Source organism: Equus caballus, chromosome 19, assembly GCF_041296265.1.
Source record: "Equus caballus isolate H_3958 breed thoroughbred chromosome 19, TB-T2T, whole genome shotgun sequence".
In the NCBI taxonomy this organism is placed as follows: Eukaryota; Metazoa; Chordata; class Mammalia; order Perissodactyla; family Equidae; genus Equus; species Equus caballus.
In genome coordinates this window covers 58,719,547-58,738,615 of record NC_091702.1, presented here as the reverse complement: position 1 = coordinate 58,738,615, position 19,069 = coordinate 58,719,547, and the positions used below count along the sequence as shown (strand labels likewise).

General features: G+C 40.8%; 2 protein-coding genes across 16 annotated transcripts in view; one reads left to right on the top strand and one right to left on the bottom strand.

Annotated features, from left to right (window-relative positions):
- Positions 1-19,069, top strand: part of HHLA2 (HHLA2 member of B7 family) — a 97,073-nt gene that overhangs the window by 76,598 nt on the left and 1,406 nt on the right. For 5 of the 15 annotated variants that reach the window (XM_070242857.1, XM_070242858.1, XM_070242860.1 and 2 more), the window contains one exon: positions 657-4,673. The exons of the other annotated variants lie outside the window; for them this stretch is intronic. In XM_070242857.1, the coding sequence (XP_070098958.1) occupies positions 657-665 (9 nt within the window). In that variant the 3' untranslated portion in view covers positions 666-4,673. Of the gene's footprint in view, positions 1-656; positions 4,674-19,069 lie in introns of those variants that run through there. 15 annotated transcript variants of the gene reach the window in all.
- Positions 2,008-19,069, bottom strand: part of MYH15 (myosin heavy chain 15) — a 132,316-nt gene continuing 115,254 nt past the window's right edge. The window contains exons 38-41 of the mRNA XM_070242846.1: positions 16,521-16,625; positions 5,855-5,950; positions 4,761-4,895; positions 2,008-3,254 (exon numbers count right to left, since the gene is read on the bottom strand). Of these exons, the coding sequence (XP_070098947.1) occupies positions 3,240-3,254; positions 4,761-4,895; positions 5,855-5,950; positions 16,521-16,625 (351 nt within the window). The 3' untranslated portion in view covers positions 2,008-3,239. The remainder of the gene's footprint in view (positions 3,255-4,760; positions 4,896-5,854; positions 5,951-16,520; positions 16,626-19,069) is intronic.

The window sequence follows — 19,069 nt, the reverse complement described above, 5'->3', positions numbered from 1 at the left end:
GATAACATAAGAGGAAAAAAATACAATTAGCTTTCCCCAATGTCTATCATTAACAGCCTTTACTTGCTTAAATAGTGCTTGCTCTCCTCATCTCCTATTATTATCTGAAGAGAAGATCTCACACGGCTCTATGCATATGAGGGTGCACCAATGTACTTACTCTTCTATGGAAACACGAGATTGTATAGAAGTGGAAAGAAATACAGATGAAGTGGAGAAAAGCAGACTACCATTTCTGCCTAGACTCAGACTGCTGGTCTTCTAGGCTTTTCCAGCCATTTCTAGGTTCCTCAGGGACAGATAATTCACTTATGAATTACAGTTGGCTTATATACTTCCTTGTTGCTGCATACTTTTTATTATTTGAGTCCCATTAATCAGAATATAAATAAGAGCAAAGAGTAGGGTAAGCTTGTTTATCCACTTGTTAAAAACTCAGGAACACCTACCAGGGAGATTAAATTTGACTGCTAAGACCCAGACTTTACTTATTTTGTAACTGTCTCATGGATCTCTGATTACAGATGCAAACAATAGCTGAAGATCCCCCCTCCCCAAAACCAAATTAAAACACAACCATCATTAAATGCTTAAGATAAAAATGGCCATTCTGACATGAACAACGGCCATATAGAGTTCATTTTTCTTGGTTCTAGGATCTTTGAAAACAGCCAGCCAGTACAAGAAATGAAACAGGACTGTGACAACACATCACAAGCGTCCCTAAGATCCAGTGACTTCACATCCTCTGTCTTCACTGTGATTCCAGCAATGGCCATCAGGACCTGACAGTTCTACCCTCGCAAAGACTTGTAACCATTCTCTTCTCCAGTGTCACATTCACTCTTCAAGACTTAAGCATCATTCACTGACCCTCTACCTGCATCAAGGTTATAAATGCCTGGATGTCCAGAATTCCAATTCAACTTAGAAAAGAACTGTCTCATTCATTGACATACTACCTCAATCAGCCCAGGAGGCTACAGTGACATTTTCCCCAAGAACTCGGAAGGAATGTATCACTAAGAGTTGATTCAAAATCTGATCCACTAATGATGAGTGAGAGAGCAGGTAGGAGCAGAAGTCACCATAGTGAAAAGGTGAAAAACCAGGGCCTGGAAACCAAGGTGGTTGATTTGCTAAGGGACTGTACTCTAGTTTTGGTTATATCAGCTTAACCAACTAGATCTACTTTGGTGAGTCTTATGTACCCAGGGAGCAGGAATGTCAGTAGTTCTAAACTGCCTAGGGCCAAGAGCCCTGTCAACTCAGGAACTGACATCTCTGGGGTTGAGTTAGACCTTCCAACACCAGGTTTGCATAGCTGAGTGACCCTAGCTATGAAGATAATTTGGTTCACTCTTCTGGCTCACTTGTCATATTGTTAATCTGCCTTCTAATAAATTTAGACATTTTTATTAAATTTAGATTTATTTTTATTAAATTTATATTTTTAAAATTTCTATTAAATTTTTATGCAAGGGGAGAATGGATAGCCCAGCTGACTTGATCTGTTCGCCTTAATTTTAATCATCCATTTATATAGAAAAAGTCTAACCAGGATTTTTGTGACTTATTCAATCAAGTTTTGGAACCTAGAGTTTACAGGAGAAAACCAACCCTGAATTGTACGTTAGTGCTGGCTGGTCCAGTTTTCTCTGTCAGCTGGCCTTAACGTCACAATCTCATACCTTGTACATAGTTTTGTTTTTGCTGATTCTATTTGCTACAATGTTGTGACAGGTTTTCATCATAAACTGTCAAGTATTGAGGATGGTATCGTAAAGAAAAACTTTTAAAGGGACATAGGACACTTTGTGAGGAGAAAATGCTCAGAACTGCTGTAGTCTTCTTACAATGATGAGGGGTACAAATTTAAAAACAAAACCAACACATTGAGGATGGCAGACAAGAAAGAATCTGGGTCCTTCCATGTTGTTGAGTTGATCTTAGAGCCACCTGTATGAGTCGGGGTTGGATCAGAGAGGCAGACTGTTGAGAATGACAGAGAATAAGGATTTATTATGGGGATTCAACCTTACACAACTGTGAGTACTGGTGAAGAAGTGGATGCCAGGCTGTCCCCTCTGCATCTGCTGCTGGACCTGAAGTCACTGTAGGTCCTCTGGGGCAACCATAAGGAAGGAGAGCTGGACATGGAGTTGAGGATGACCTGGAATCCATACGAACAAACTGGAACCCACACCTGTCTCCCAGGGCCTCCCAGGTCAATGCTGTGGGTGACCTGCAACAGAAGCTGGTGCCCGTTGCCATGGAGCCACACACACGCCTGGCCAGAACCGTGAAGCTGAAGGAGGAAACTGACAGGAGCTGGAAGAGCTGCTCGTCCAGGAAGCCGTTGCTGATTTCTGCTAGCTCACCTTTTTTGGCCAGGGGTATTATTTTCCAGCTGTCATGGTGTCTGGGGCCATACACTGACCTTATGAGCATATAATAAACAGCTGCTCCTTCACTTCTGCCTCTCAAATCTGGTGCAAATTTCTCTTGTGACAAACTCCAATCCAGAACCACAGAGAGAAAAGAATTCTGGGAAATGTCCCTCCAGTTTGGTTAAATTGGCACAATACAAGCCAGGATAACACCTATCATTGAACTCAATGTCTTGTGTGAGAAACTGCTTCAGTGTTTATGGTCTGCACCAGCACGCAGCCTACATGTGTGTCGATTAGGAGAGTTTACCTACAAGTTCAAAGTGCCTAACTGTAATTACATGTAAATAACAACACTAAGATAAAAGTTTATCAACTCCCACCATTAGTGGCTAAAAATGTAGACTCATGGAGGTAGGGATGAGTCGAGCAAAGTTCACTAACTTCAGCAATAACCATTTACCAACATGCCCTATCCCCATGGACCACGACTGCTCTAAGGATGCCTTCTGTGAGTATTACTCATTAAGATGCAATATGAACAAAAGAACAAGTATTCATTTATTTTTTTAACTTCCCAAGTTTGAAAGATTCTTGGATCTATTTACTCTTTCATGTGAAATGTTTGCTTGTGTTTGAGGATCACAAAATCCCCATTAACCTTGGAAACAACAATACTTCCTTTAACTACTACATTTTTCTAATCTCCTTGTTTAAACTGCTTTTCACCTAACATAAAAACATGGTTTTTTTTTTAATGTTTGTTTCAAATGCAACTTGAGTTTTTGGCCATAAAATGGTGCCCTCCTGGTACGTCTCCAGCCACTGTCCTTCATAAGCGAGGGCTGCTTATTCTTCATGAACCTGAAAAACAGGGTATCAGTGTGTTCTGTGAGATCCCTGTGACTTACACCAGTGGAGCACATGCCTAGAACCAAGCCCAGTCTTTTCCAGAGGTAAGCAGGCCTTAGCCAGCTCTTCATTAGCTTCAAAGGGAGGCAGGGAATCATGGCAATTATCCACATTATAGAAGGCAGACCCCGTAAGTCACCCCAAGGGCGAGCTCGGTCACTCTCAATTTTTCTACTCCCCTTGCCTTGCTGGCGAAGGCAGTGCCTTCTACAGAACACCCCATGGGGGAAAGACTGTGGCCACATCACCAGTTTGCCCCACGGCCCTGACCTAATTCCATCAGAAAACCTTTTCCTAATGACAGTTGAGGGATTTTCAGGCTTTCCTTTTGTGAATGGGCAACAATTAGTCATTGCACTGCCAAGGACGGTTTTCCTATTCATCTCTGGCCTCTCAGAAGCAATTTCTGCTTCACTCATTCTATTCTTTGTGGAAACAACTGTGACAAAGTCGAATGCATTACATCTGTTTTGGAGGCTCTTCGACCTCCTGCAGCTGAGTGCAGTCGCAGCACGTGTGAGGTGTTCTCCTAAACAAAGCCATTCTGTGGGGCTGCTGAGCTGGCTCTGCACAGAAGACCCCAGACCCAATGCCAGAACGCTTCTCAAATTGAGGCCAGCGTTCAGTCCACATAACTGGACCTCTCCATCTAGGCCTGATCCCTGAGACAGCTATCCAGGCATCAATAAGAAGTCTCTGGAGTCTGCCAATGGCTTGTGTTTCTCATTTAGATCTAAATATATTCACTATAACCAACTTTAGTTTCTCCTTCAAAGGAGATCCTTTTGACCTCTGTTAAGGTAGTATTTATTATTGGCAACCCTATCTACTTATCTTGCAGGGTGACTAGTAATTCACTTATAATAAATTAGAAAGAGGACCAGGCATCTACCAAATTTTTAAAAAAGAAATGATGGTGCCTACTGTAGTAGGCATTGTGCTAAGTGCTTTATAGGCTTTCCTTGAAGGCTATCCAATCTCCTTTAATTCTCCTGTACTAAAGCAAGATCTCATTGAAAAACTGTGTTCCTGGGAAATCCAAGCGAGGAAGCTGAGGCTTCTGTGACTGCTATGGTCTAAATGTGTCCCCCCAAATTCATGTGTTGAAATCCTAACCCCCACAGAGATGGTATCAGGAGGCAGGGCCTTTGGGAGGTGATTAGGTTATGAGGGTGAAGTCCTCATGAGTGGGATTAGTGCCCTTAGAAAAGAGACCCCAGAGAGCTTCTTCCCCTCTTTCCACTACATGAGGTCACAGCGAGAAGAAGATGATGTATGAGGAAATGGCCCTCAACAGATCTTCCAGCACCATGATCCTGGCCTTCCCAGCATCTAGAACTGTGAGAAATAAATGTTTGCTGTTTATAAGCCTCCTAGTCTCTGGTGTATTGTTATAGCAGCCTGAGCAGACTAAGACACTGGCCCTGCCAAGCCTACAGTTCAGTGTTTCTGACGTACCTTTTTTCCAAGCTCTTTTGCTTTAATCTTGAGTTTATTGACTTGAGATTCTGCTATCTCTGCCCTTTCCTTAGCTGCGTTCAACTCATGTTGCTGCTTCTTATACTTAGAGAGGTATTGATTGGCTTGTGCTTCCTATAAAAACAAAAAAATGAAAAAATAAACCCCTGTGCCTACATAGTCATATTTTTTCCTGTTCTGACATGAGAAAGTTGAAAAATGTAGAAGGAATCTAAACTTCTGAGTATTGAATAGAATATCGTATTTTGGTATGATATACAGGAATTCAGACTTTCTAGCAGGCACAAGATCCATTTTTATAACTGTTGTTCCCTGGAAACAGAGAACATGGTTGGCCCTCTCCACCAACTGGATGTAGTCCAGCTTTCATAGATTTGGTAAGTGATAGAATAACCACAATTGTTTGTTTTATAATCAGTTCAACATCCTAGTCTACCTCTGGGTATAGGGGGTTTGTCTTTGCAATTATATGCGGCAACAGGTAATTATTAGACATAGCAGTGTTTTAGCCCAAATCATTTAAATAATCAATTCAAAACCCCTCGAGAAATATTATTATTAGGCATAAGCCAATATATACGGCACTTATCAGTCACAGTCCATGAACTATGGATACTAACCCAGGATTGGCAAGTACATTTCAAGTGATGGTGGTTATGTCCACAGCCATTTCCAGGCTCATCAGGAGACAGGACTGTGAACTGCATTTTATGCTCACCGAAGGTTTTAGGGTGAGGAAGGCCCCAAGGTGATTACCCAACCAAAAGTTTGCCATCCCTACATGATTCCATGCTCTTGCTGGGCTCATTTCTTGCAAGGCACATGTTTGGGTGTAACCCCAAGGTTGAGGAAGAGCACTCTGGCTCCCTGGAGGGAAAAGCAGCACAAATTTTCACCATGAGTGATAATTCTACCTTGAGAAAAACCAGAGGATGAGCAGACTTTAAGCTGAGCTAGTCCTCTCTGATAAGCTGCTCCTCTAGCTTAGAGCCACATATCTCCATTAATAAAAAAAAAAAAAAAAAGAAAAATGCTGGGAAATCCACGCGGCTGCAACTGTCCTAGGTACTTACCACCGTCTCGATTTGCTGCTTGTAACTTTGCACTTTCAGCTGAAGATTATCCGTCAGAGTCTGCATCCTGCTCAGATTTTTCTTGTCTTCTTCTGCCTGAAACGCACAGGTATGTATGTGAAGGTGATTTGGAGGATCCAGCAACTGCATTGGGAGTAGCCTCACTTGAGGAAGTAAGAGTAAGGAGACTTCATTAAACACCACGTTAGAGTGATGATTTGAAAAACGGTTTAACTCTACTCATCCAGAGTTACCAGAAATTAATAAACATAGCTTTGAACAATGACAGTCATTTCCCCTGATCCACCATAGAACTTGCAGCCTTTGCTAAAACGGAAGTTAAAGCTACTAGTTTCAATCTGGGCTTTGGCCCTCCCACCCCAACCATCTGCCTGTGGTTTCTCAGTCCTGTCCCATCCACTACCATGCCCCCTGCTCACCTCCATGGCAATCAAACCAATGCTTCTCTTGAACTTGCTAACTGACCCTTGGCTTTGGGTAATGGAACTATAGGAAAGGTAAGTTTTCTGGGATTCTGGTGGGGGCATCAGCAGAGATAGTGAGGAAAAACCTATAAGCTGTGGGACCCATGTTGTGAGCTTTCTCCTTGCTTCTATTGCAACCCAGGCTTGGGCTGGAGAAAGGAAATCTAGTGAGACAGGTTTTCAACAGTGTTCCATAGAGCCTTAGGTATTGTGAGGAGAAAGGAGGGGAGAGGCAGGCAGGTAGGTAAGGCTCTACATGTCTCCCCCTTTTCCACACCCTTTTAACTAGAGTATTTCCACTTTGGAAATGTTGAACTTCCTCAAGGAAGAAAGTATCTCAACCAGCTGAGCTTGTGAACATGTTTAGTGCCCTGGTTTTTGTGGCTGCCACCAAGGGAACCCCTTTGAAGGCTTGGCTCTGGTGGCCAGCAGGACTCACGTTCATGGGTGCCACAGGACTGCATCAAACAAACAGTTCTTAATCAGCCACCCCCACCCTCCACCAGGGCACAGTGCAGAAGCAGCAAACTGAAACACCCAGCCTTTCCATGAAAAAGGCCAATTTATTTATCTTAGTAGCTGTGCCCGAGGGGCAGGTTTCTAATTTAACACATATCTAGGGGCTGACTACAATCCTTTCCAGAGATTGAGGAGGCCTGCAGGTGCCATCTTCATGCTTTCCATCTGCCCCACCCCAGGTTGCTGGTATCTCCAAGAAAGGAGCTCGTGCATGAGTCTGATGTCCTGGCTTTTGTGGCTGATGCCCAGAGGACACATCCCTTGATAGCCTGGCTCTGGTGGCCAGCAGGGCTTGTGTTCATGGGTTCAACAGTATGGTAGCAAACAAAGAAACAGTTCTTAACTGGCTATCACCTCAAGGCTCAGCACAAAGGGAACAGAAATGCCTATCTCCCTGTCTTCCCCTGAAAGAGGTATATTTGCATATTTTAAAAGCTCCTGCCTGAGGGTCTGGCTTCCAATCAGGCTGCATCTAGCTACTGACTGACATCCTCCCCTTTGGGACACTAACAGGTCTTGGACACCCTCAACTACTGGGAGCCACCAAGAACAAAGAAGCCTTCTTGGACAATCACAAAGGTTTCAGAGACAACCAACAGCTAGGGTAGGATTGAACAATAAGGATCATCTCCTGCATGAGACGATTCAATCAAGACTGGGAGAGGTAGCCTTTTTTTAAATAGTTTAGGTAGTTTTATCAAATACATAGAAACCAATGCAGAATATCAAGAAAAATTAAGAAACAAAGGAATATGTTCTTAATGAAAGAACAAGATAAAACTTCAGAAAAAGATGGCGGTCAGTGACTTACCTGATACAGATTTCAAAATAATGGTTATATAGATACTTACCAAGCTCAGGAGAACAACGTATGAACAAAGTGAAAGTTTCAACAAAGAGAAATATAAAAAAGTACCAAAAGGAAATCATAGAGAGGAAGAATATAATAACTGAACTGAGAAATACAATAGAGGGGTTTAAGATCAGACTAGATCAAGCAGAAGAAAGGACCAGTGCACTTGAAGACAAGGCAGTGGAATTCATCCCATCAGAGCAGCAAAAAGAAAACAGAATGAAAAAGAGTAAAGATAGCTTAGGGGACTTGTGGGACAACATCGAGCAGACCAACATTTGCATTATAGGGCGTCTCAGAAGAAGAAAAGAGATAAAAGGGCAGAAAAATTATTTGAAGAAATAATGGCTGAAAGCTTCTCTAACCTGGGGAAGGAAACAGACGTCCAGATCCAGGAAGCCCAAGAGTTCCAAATAAGATGAGCCCAAAGAGGCCCACACCAAGACACATTATAATTAAACTGTCAAGAGGCCAGCCAGGTGGCATAGTGGTTAAGTTCACATGCTCTGCTTCAGCAGCCAGGGGTTTGTGGGTTCAGATCCTGGGTGGGCACCTACACGCTGCTCATCAAGCCATGCTGTGGCAGCATCCCAAGTACAAAAAATAGGGGAAGATTGGCACACGTGTTAGCTCAGGGCCAATCTTCCTCACCAAAAATAAAACATTAAACTGTCAAAGACAAGGAGAGAATCTTAAAAGTAGCAAGAGAAAAACAACTTGTTACATACAAGAAAACCCCCAAGAGCCTATCAGAAGATTTTTTTCAGCAGAAACTTTCCAGTCCATAAGAAAGCAGCACAATATATTCAAAGTGCTTTAAGAAAAAAACTACCAATCAAGAATACTCTACCCAGCAAAGTTGTCCTTCAGAGTTGAAGGTGAGAGAAGCAGTTTTCCAGGCAAGCAAAAGCTGAAGGAGTTCAGCACCACTACACCAGCCTTATAGGATATGTTAAAGGGACATCTTTAAGCTGAAACAAAAGACACTAATTAGGAAAGGGAAAACATGAAAGTATAAATCTCACGGGTAAAGATAAACATATAGTTAAATTCAGTATAATATAATGTTGTAATGGTGGTGGGTAAATCTCTTAGAAATCTAGTATTAAGGTTAAAAGACAAAAACAGAAAAAAATAGCTATAACTATAAAAATTTCTTAATGAATATGCAAGATAAAAAGATATAAACTGTCATATCAAAAACATAAAATGTGAGCAGCAGGGGAGAGTAAAAATGTAGAGCTTTAGAATGCTTTCAAACTTAAGTTATCAACTTAAAATGGACTATTATAAATACGGGTTATTTTATGCTATCATCGTGGTAACCACAAAGCAAAAATCTACAGTGGATACACAAATGATAATGGAATCTAAGCATACCACTACAGAAAATCATCAAATCACAAACCAAGAAAGCAAGAGAAGAAAGAAATGAAGGAGTTACAAAACAGCCAGAAAACAATTAACAAACTGGCAATAAGTACATACCTATCAATAATTAAATGTGAATGACCTAAATTCTCCAATCAACAGACATAGAATAGCTGAAAGAGGGGGAAAAAAGGCCCATCTCTCTGCTGCCTACAAGAGACTCACCTCAGATGTAAGGCCACATATAGATGGAAAGTGAAGGGATGGAAAAAGATATTGCATAGGCTGGCTATACCTATATCAGACAAAACAGACTGAAAACATAGAAAGTCATTATATAATGAGAAAGGAGTTAACCCCACATGAGGATATAACATTTGTAAATATTTATGCACTAACATAGGAATATTTAAATATGCAAAGTGAATATTAACGGACCTAAAGGGAGAAATGAACAGCAATACAATAATAGCAGGGAACTTTAATACCCCACTTTCCTTAATGAATAGATCATACAGATAGAAAATCAATTAAAAAGCATTGGCCTTAACAACATATTAGACCAGATGAACTTAGCAGACATTTACAGAACATTCCATGCAAAAGCAACAGAATACACATTCTTCTCAAGTGTGCATGGAACATTCTCCAGGATAGATCATATGTTAGGCCAACAAAACAAGTCAATAAATTTTAAAGGACTGAAATCATATCAAGTATCTTTTCTGACCACAATGCTATGAAACTAGAAATTACAAGAAAAAAACTGGAAAATTCACAATATGTGGAGATTAAACAACATGCCACTGAACAACCAATGGGTCAAATAAGAAATCAAAAGAGAAATCAAAAAATACCTTGATACAAATGAAAATGTAAATACAACATACCAAAACTTATGGGATGCAGAAAAAGCAATTCTAAGAGGGAAGTTCATAGTGATAAAACCCACAGTAAGAAATAAGAAAGATCTCAGATATACAACCTAATTTTACACCTCGAGGAACTAGAAAAAGAACAAATGAAATCCAACGTTAGGAGAAGGAAGGAAATAACAAAGATCAGAGTGGAAATAAATGAAATAGAGACTAAAAAAAAAAAAAGACAATAGAATGATCAATGAAACTGAGAGCTGGGTTTTTTTTTTTAAAGATAAAAAAATTGACAAACCTTAGCTAGACTCATCATGAAAAAAAGAAGATTCAAATAAATAAAATAAAAAATGAGAGAGGAAACATTACAACTTATACCACAGAAATACAAAGGATCATAAGAGACTACTATAAACAATTACACTCCAACAAATTGGACAATCTAGAATAAATGGCTAAATTCCTAGAACATACAAACTACCAAGACTGAATCATGAAGAAATAGAAAATCTGAACAGACCATTTACTAGTTAAGAGTTCAATCAGTAATCAAAAACCTCCCAACAAACAAAAGTGCAGGACCAGATGGTTTCACTGGTGAATTCTACAAACATTTAAAGAAAAATTAATACCAGTGTTTCTCAAACTCTTCCAAAAAATAGGAGAGGGAACACTTTCAAACTCATTTTACAAGGCCAGCATCACCCTGATACCAAAACCAGACAAGGACACTACAAAAAGAGAAAACTACAGACAAATACTCCTGATAAACATAAACACAAAAATCCTTAACAAAATATTAACAAACCAAATTAAACAATACATTAAAAAAATCATACACTATGATCAAGTGGGATTTATCCCAGGGATGCAAGGATTGTTCAACATCTGCAAATCGATCAATGTGGTATACCACATTAACAAACGAAGGATAAAAACCATATGATCATCTCAATAGGTGCAGAAAAAGCATTTGACGAAAATCAACATCCATTCATGATAAAACTTCAACAAAGTGAGTATAGAGGAAATGTACTTCAACATAATAAAGGCCATATATGAAAAACCCACAGCTGATACCACACTCAATGAAGAAAAACTGAAAGCTTTTCCTCTAAGATCAAGAACAAGAGAAGGATCCTCACTCTTGCTGCTTTTATTCAACATAGTAGTGGAAGTCCCTGCCAGAGCAATTAGGCAAGAGAAAGAAATAAAAGTCATCCAAATTGGAAAGGAAGAATTAAAACTGTCTCTATTTGCAGATGACATGATATTATATATACAGAAAACCCTAAAGACTCCACTAAAAACTGTTAGAACTAATGAATGAATTCAATAAAGTTGCAGAATACGAAATCAGTATACAAAAATCAGTTGTGTTTCTGTACACTAATATCAAACTATCAGAAAGAGAAATTAAGAAAACAATATAATTGCACCAAAAAGAATAAAACCCTTAGGAGTAAATTTAATCAAGGGCTGAAAGACCTATACACTGAAAACTATAAGACATTGGTAAAGAAATTGAAGCAGACACAAATAAATGGAAAGATATTTCATGGATTAGAAGAATTAATATTGTTAAAATGCCCATACCACCCAAAGCAATGTATAGATTCAATGCAATCTCTATCATAATTCCAATGGCATTTTTCATAGAAATGAAACAAATAATCCTAAAATTTGTGTAGAATCACAAAAGACCCCAAATAGCCAAAGCAATCTAGAGAAAGAAGAACAAAGCTGGAGGCATGATGCTTCCTGATTTCAAACTATGTTACAAAGTTGTAGTAATTAAAGCAGTAGAGTACTGACAAAAACAAATACACAGATCAATGGAACAGAATAGAGAGCCCAGAAATAAACCCACACATATAAGGTCAATTAATTTAAGACAAAGGAGCCAACAATATACAATGGGGAAAGGACAATCTCTTCAATAAGTGGTGTTGGAAAAACTAGACAGCCACATTCAAAGAAGAAAGAAAGGAAGGAAGGAAGGAAGGAAGGAAGGAAGGAAAGAAGGGAGGGAGGGAGGGAGGGAGGGAGGGAGGAAGGAAGGAAGGAAGGAAAGAAGGGAGGGAGGGAGGGAGGGAGGAAGGAAGGAAGGAAGGAAAGAAAGAAAGAAAGAAAGAAAGAAAGAAACTGGAGCACTAACTTACATCATACACAAAAATTAACTCAAAATGAGTTAAAGACTTTTAATGTAAGACCTAAAACCATAAAACTCCTAGAAGAAAATATAAGCAGTAAGCTCCTTGACACTGGTCTTGGCAATGATTTTTTGCATTTGACACCAAAAGCAAAGGCAACAGAAGCAAAACCAAATGTGTGACTACGTCAAACTAAAAAACTTCCGTATAGCAAAGGAAATAATCAATAAAATGAAAGCACGAGCTATGGAATGGGACAGAATATTTGCAAATCATATCTATGATAAGGGGTTAATATCTAAAATACGTAAAGAACTCACATAACTGAAGAGCAAAAACCCCAAAAAATCTGATTAAAAGATGGGCAGAAAATCTGAATAGACGTTTTTTAAAAGAAAACACACAAATGGCCAGCAGGTACATGAAAAGGTGCTCCACATCACTAACCATCAGGGAAATGCAAATCAAAACCATAATGAGATACCATCTCACACCTGTTAGACCAGCTATTATCAAAAAGACAAGAAATAAGCGTGGCTGAGAATGCAGAGAAGAGGGAATCCTTGTGCACTATTGATGGGAATGCAAATGGATGTAGCCACTATGGAAAACAATATGAAGCTGCCACAAAAAATCAAAAATAGAACTACCATACAATCCAGTAATTTCACTTCTGAGTATTTATCTGAAGGAAACAAAATCACTGTCTGGAAAAGATATCTGCACCCCCACGTTCATGGCAGCATTATTTGCAAAAGCCAAGACATGGAAAAAAACCTAAGTGTCCATCATCAGATGAATGGATAGAGAAAATGTGGTAGGTATATACAAGGGAATATTATTCAGCCATAAAAAAGAAGGAAATTCTGCCATTTGCAACAGCATAGATGGACCCTGAGGGCATTATGCTAAGTGAAATAAGTCAGTTGGAGAGAGACAATATATGATCTCACATATATATGGAATCTAAAAAACACCAAACTCATAGAAATAGAAGACAGATTGGTAGTTGCCAGAGGTGAGGGTGAGGGGGCAGCGGGGAAAATGAGTGAAGGCAGTCAAAAGGTGCAAACTTCCAGTTATAGAATGAATAAGTCCTGGGGATCTAATGCACAGCATGGTGACTACAGTTAACAAATACTATATTGTATATCTGAATGTTGCTAAGAGTTCTCATCACAAGAAGAAAAAATTGTAACTATGTGTGGCTCTGGATGCTAACCAAACTTGTGATAATCATTCACGATGTAAACATATCAAATCCTTATGTTGTACACCCAAAACTAATACAATGTAACATGTCAATTATACCTCAATGTAAACAAATAAATGAAGGTGTAACCAAGCTGTTTCTTTTGCCTACACCACTCCCCCTGACCTTAATGTAAAATCTGACAGTAGATAATTAATTTTAAGCTTACTAAGGCAGGGACCAGTATATAAGGAATGACCTGGTTAGGGAAATGGGACAAGTCTATGTTTTAAATAGAATCCCTTCTTTGTTTTCATCTGCTTATCTCTCTACCTCTCAGGTTTAAGAAATTTGAAAATTCATAGAATTACGTGGTTATAGGAAGTTCTAAAACCAACAGAGGTTTAGTTGCTTCAAACCAAACTACTGTGGTGAGTAAATTGACTGTGTGGTAAAGGAGGCCACACAGAAGAAAACTGGAAAAGGCTAGAGGCGGTTACTGATGTTAATGATGCTCCTCCCACCTGGGAAGCAAAGCCCCCGACTTGGGCCCAGGTTCCCGTCTCGGCTCCGGGGTTAAGTAACCGTGTTGCCACGGCTGTGCTCTGTTTGGATTTCCCTTCAAGAAAAGAATGAGCCATTCAGCTGGGAGGAGTGTAGTCCCCTTAGAACCTCTAACTTCGGGATCTGCACTGAGATCACACACTCCCAGGCAGCCCCCAGCCAGCATCTGGGCACAGCGGAGTTACTCAACTCCCAGTGCGGATGTTTCTGCCCAACATGGGGCTCCTTTGTGGGCAGTCTTTGTGTTGGAGACTGGCTGGGAGCTACACACAGTGTGAGGCTCTTTCTATCTGATCCTCCTTCCTTCACCCTCTCCTTTCACAGGGGTCAGCCTCGCTTTGGGGTCTGACGGCTCTCTCTGACCCATCCTGCTTGCTCTCCCTTTATCTTTCCCACGTGTTACCTCCAATAAAGAATACCCTGTACTTCTAACTCCATCCTGGCCTCCGGTTCCTGGAGAACCCACCCAAGATCAAATTTTGTTTCCTAAAAATGAAGAGAGTATAGCTGTAATTAGATTTGTGAGGATTATATAACACCTACACACAGGTCTGAGTATAGGAAGCAGTCAAAGGTAAAATGGAGCAGGTGGATGGCGAACGAAGGGCAGAAAAAATAGCCTTCACCTTCTATAACAATTTTCAGTTCCTAATCGTATGTCCTGCTTTACGGCACACTTTTCTAGGCACTGGAGAGACAAAATAGGATGAGTTTCCAAATGCTAGAGGGACGCACGGGGGAAGATAAATGCTCAGCGGGGACTGGCCATCAAACTATTTTGGATGGGGGCATACTTGATTCCCTTTCCAAAGTAGGATCTTCCCAGAGAATATTTCCTAGGAAAGGAAAACTATGTTTCTATCCCTTTCAAAATGACATTTTCAATTAGCACCTATGATGTACCATCACAAAGCACACTGCCTCATAGTCCTGATGGTTATTTTGGTGACATTTGATGTTAAACAGATTGAATTAACTCAGCACCTACCTTGAATATTTCAAAACCAGGTACTTATATCAAGGAAAGTGGAGGGCTCTCTAATGTGTCTTTAAACTTACAGGGTCTAGCTTAATATCTTTCATAAAACAGGTGTTCAATAGGTGTTATCTGATTTGATGGCATAAACTCATTGCATAATTGAATAGATATACTCTAAGAATTGTGCAGACACCTGGAAGAAATTAAGAAATACACATCCATACTAGAACATAGGGAACACTGAGATTATTGCTGTAAAGAAACAAAGATAATACACAATAGAAAAGGAATGCATTCCTTGGGACAAGGAAAACCAAAAAAGCATAGCTCTAGTGTTTCGTTCTATAATGAAGTTGTTTATGGAAGAAAACAGTAAGAATAATCCATAGGAAAATGAAAACCCAGATATTATTAACAAGCAGCATTTCACTCCTTCACCATGGGGGGCTTCCCCGGCCCCCTCAAAAGAAAAATAGACCAGCACGTCCTTCATGTTCCCCAGGTGTTTACTTCCTTAGCCACACAGACGATGGCTCCCTCCTCAGTGGCTTTGATAACACCCAGCCTGATCTAAACAAGTGTCAAACTCGTCTTAGCAAAGAACCACTTATTCAGTAAAGAAGAACTGTAGTAGCTCATTTCATCTTAATTAGCCCAAGATCATGATTCTGAAGTGCTCTGCTTTCTTATCAACACTATCCTTCCTGCTGCAAGAGAAGACAACTTCGACGTCTCTGACGATGACTCAGTCCTGGGGACCGGAATCAGGACTGGCAGAGCTTGCATCAATACCGCCAAAGTTGCTGTAAAAATGGATGCCTGGAACGAGTCTGCCTTTCCACTGAAACCAGCTATATTGTGTGGCGAGAGAGGACTAGACAGTGACCTTTGGCATCTGTGTTCAACGACTGAAATACGTTCACCTACTCTGTGCCAGGAAGAGGCGAGGCCCTGGAGTGGGGAACAGTATGTCCCTCTGCTGTCTGGACTCTACGGTCCATTCCATTAGAAGAAGAAAAGGGGAGAAAGGATAGAAAATGAGAACAGAGCTGAAGGATTATATTGCTCCTTTAGAAATGCATTAGTTACTGGTACAGAGTCTACCCGCCTCTTTCCAGTTATTTGCTTGAGACCAACATTAGTGAACAGGAAAAGAGTCAGAAAGTTGGGGGTAGGGTGCTCTCATTAGCATCTGCTTTGTTTCCAGCTGGCTCCAGCACCACAGAGAGTCCTCAGTGGCCGGGAGTGTTTGTGCCACCAGAAAATAGGAGTGGAAATGTCCCCTGCTCCAATTTAGTCAGCGTCCCATGGAACCTGCGGGGTGAGTGGCAGTGTCAGTCTCCGCCAGCCACTTCATTTACACATTGTTCCCACTCAGCCTCTCACAGGAAGGCATCTTTCTGAAAGTGCTGCAGACATGGTGTGCGAAAAACAAGGACGGTATAAATAGCTCCTCACTTCTAACTGCAACTTGCCACTCACATTTTGCTGCCTGAGAGCTCTGAAAAGGGACAGCCCCGACCACGAACAACCAGGAGCTGGGAGGTGGGTCCGTGTCTACAGCCAAGGGAGAGCACAGGTGGAGAGAGCTGCAGAGGCCTAGAAGGCCTTTTCAGGCTGAAGGAGCACATTCTCCCAGGGCACAGCCCAGCCCGGCAAACCGGGTTTCCTGGCATACCTGATAGGTCAGCTCTTTGACGCACCGCTCCAGCCGACGGGCTCCCCTCTGGGCCTCTGCAGTGCGCCGGACTTCGCCTTCCAGTTCACCTTCCAGTTCACGAACCTGCAACCAAACCACGATCTCAGGCCACAGGCTGGCAGCCAGCTGGCCAGACTGGCACGGTATTTGCCAGTTGGCATGATCATTGACATAGAGTGAAATCACAAGGAAAGATGTGTGCTCTCTTTCTGGCTGTAGTTGAGCAGGCAACCTCTCTGGGAAAAAGGCCTCATCAAAAGGGACTTGGTTGAACTACACGAGATCATAAAAGGACTGTTTAGAATCTGAAGAATGTGAAAGGTTAATCCATGAAGAGGTACAGGCTTCCCCTTAGATTACAAAATTACACACACACATACACATACACGTACGTGTATGTAGTCATGTATGTAAGTGTATGGAGAAAATAAGCCATATACAGCACACTTGAAGGATTTAGCCAACATACCAGCTAATCTTAAGCTTCATCCTCTATGATCAGTTCTGACTCCCTAAAGAAATCAGACCTGAGTCACATACGTCACACACAGCCCCACAGCCCTGTTTGGCGGGAGAGCTATTTTGCACACTAGCAATCTGCCTGTAGCCTTATAGAGTTATACAAACAAGGTTAACATAACATTCGTTGAACACGTAGTTGATGCCTACTACACACCAGACCCCAGGGCTGGAGATATGGCAAGGAACAAAGCCAAGATGTCTCCCTGGTGTAAGCACATATGCTAAAGAGGGGAAATGCACAAACAAAATAAAGTAAAATTACAGAATGGGTTCCATGGTGGTAAGTGACATGGAGAGGAATCAAGTGGGAAATGGGCTAGGGAGTTGATGGGGGAAGGGTGCCGGCTGCCCCTTCTTTTCCCCCAGACATCCATGTCTCTCTCCTTGCCTTCTGGAAGCAAATGTCACCTTCTGGATGAGGTTCCTGACCGCCACTCCTTTAAAACTGCAAGGCCTGACAATGCCCTGAGGCAAGAATGTGCCTGGACTGCCTGACCCCACCTTTTCCTACCCCCTCCTTCCTCCCCCATTTCAGCTGTACTTTCCTCCTTGTTCTTGCTCAGAGAGGTATAAGGGGGGTGGGAGAGTCAGCATGTGTGCAAGTTCCTTGTGAATGAAGCCCCCTTTCACAGAAACCTAACACAGCTACGTCAGTTGGGACATGAGACTAACAAAGGTCCCCTTCCACTTTTTTTTTTTTAAAGATTTTATTTTTTTCCTTTTTCCTCCCCAAAGCCCCCCAGTACATAGTTGTATATTCTTCGTTGTGGGTCCTTCTAGTTGTGGCATGTGGGACGCTGCCTCAGCGTGGTCCGACGAGCAGTGCCATGTCCGCGCCCAGGATTCGAACCGATGAAACACTGGGCCGCCTGCAGCGGAGCGCGCGAACTTAACCACTCGGCCACGGGGCCAGCCCCCCCCTTCCACTTTTTTTAAGTTCTTGTTAAAAAAAATTTTTTTAAGCTATTAAACACCTCAGGGAAAAATGGGTTTATTAAACCAAATCCTAGACATCATATACTTTCACCTGTAAATATTTCTCCATATAATTCTAATAGATAATGGTATTATGATTTTTAAAGGAAATTAACCATAATTCCTTAGCATCATCTGATATTCAGGAGCCCATCGCTATGAGTCATCACTGGTTCTAGGCCTTAACAGCAATTGTAAATAAAATAAAAGCCTGCAATCTGAAATTTAAGTTGGAAATACCAGTATCATTCGTGTATTTTTTAGGAAAAAAAGGCATAAAATTTCTTTGATTTTATACTTAAATGCTTTTTCTCTCATACTAAAATCTTGGTTCTGATATGTGTTGTTGGATGAGTAATTATATTAGTGTTCTTGCTAGTGGCAATGATAAGATATTGTTATTTTGAAACTGCAAGTGCAGTTTGCTTTGCTATTTTATTTTGTTTTGTCTTTAGGTGTATTCCATGAGGCATGTATAGACAAATAGTATGTTTACAAGTCACTGGGAATAATTGTTCTTTGTGTGTATTTTATGCCCCTCAACTTGATATATAGTTTCATTTGCTCCCAATCATGTTAAAATTTTAGGGATTGCTTTATTTTTCTCTTTGATTTCAACTTGTTTTTTAATTATGAAGCATGTAAATGTTTTATATGATTCTGCAATCAAAACAATGAAACAAGTTTCAGTCAGAAGGTCTAATTTTCATCTGTGTTCTCCTATGGCTAGTTATTTTCACTAGTCTTTGTTTTTATTCTGTCACTATTTCTTTTTGAAAATATAAGCAAGTGTGTACATGGGTTCATATTTCCCCCCTTTCTTGCACGAAAGGTTGAATACTCCCCACATTGCCTGTACCTTTTATCATCGTTATGCAGCCAGCCATGATCTCCAGCACATATTACAAGCTCTTCTTCAGTCCCTTTGTTTTTTTTTTAAAGATTGGGCCTAAGCTAACATCCGTTGCCAGTTTTTTTCCTTCTTCACCCCAAAGCCCCCAAATACATTGTTTTATATTCTAGTTATAAGG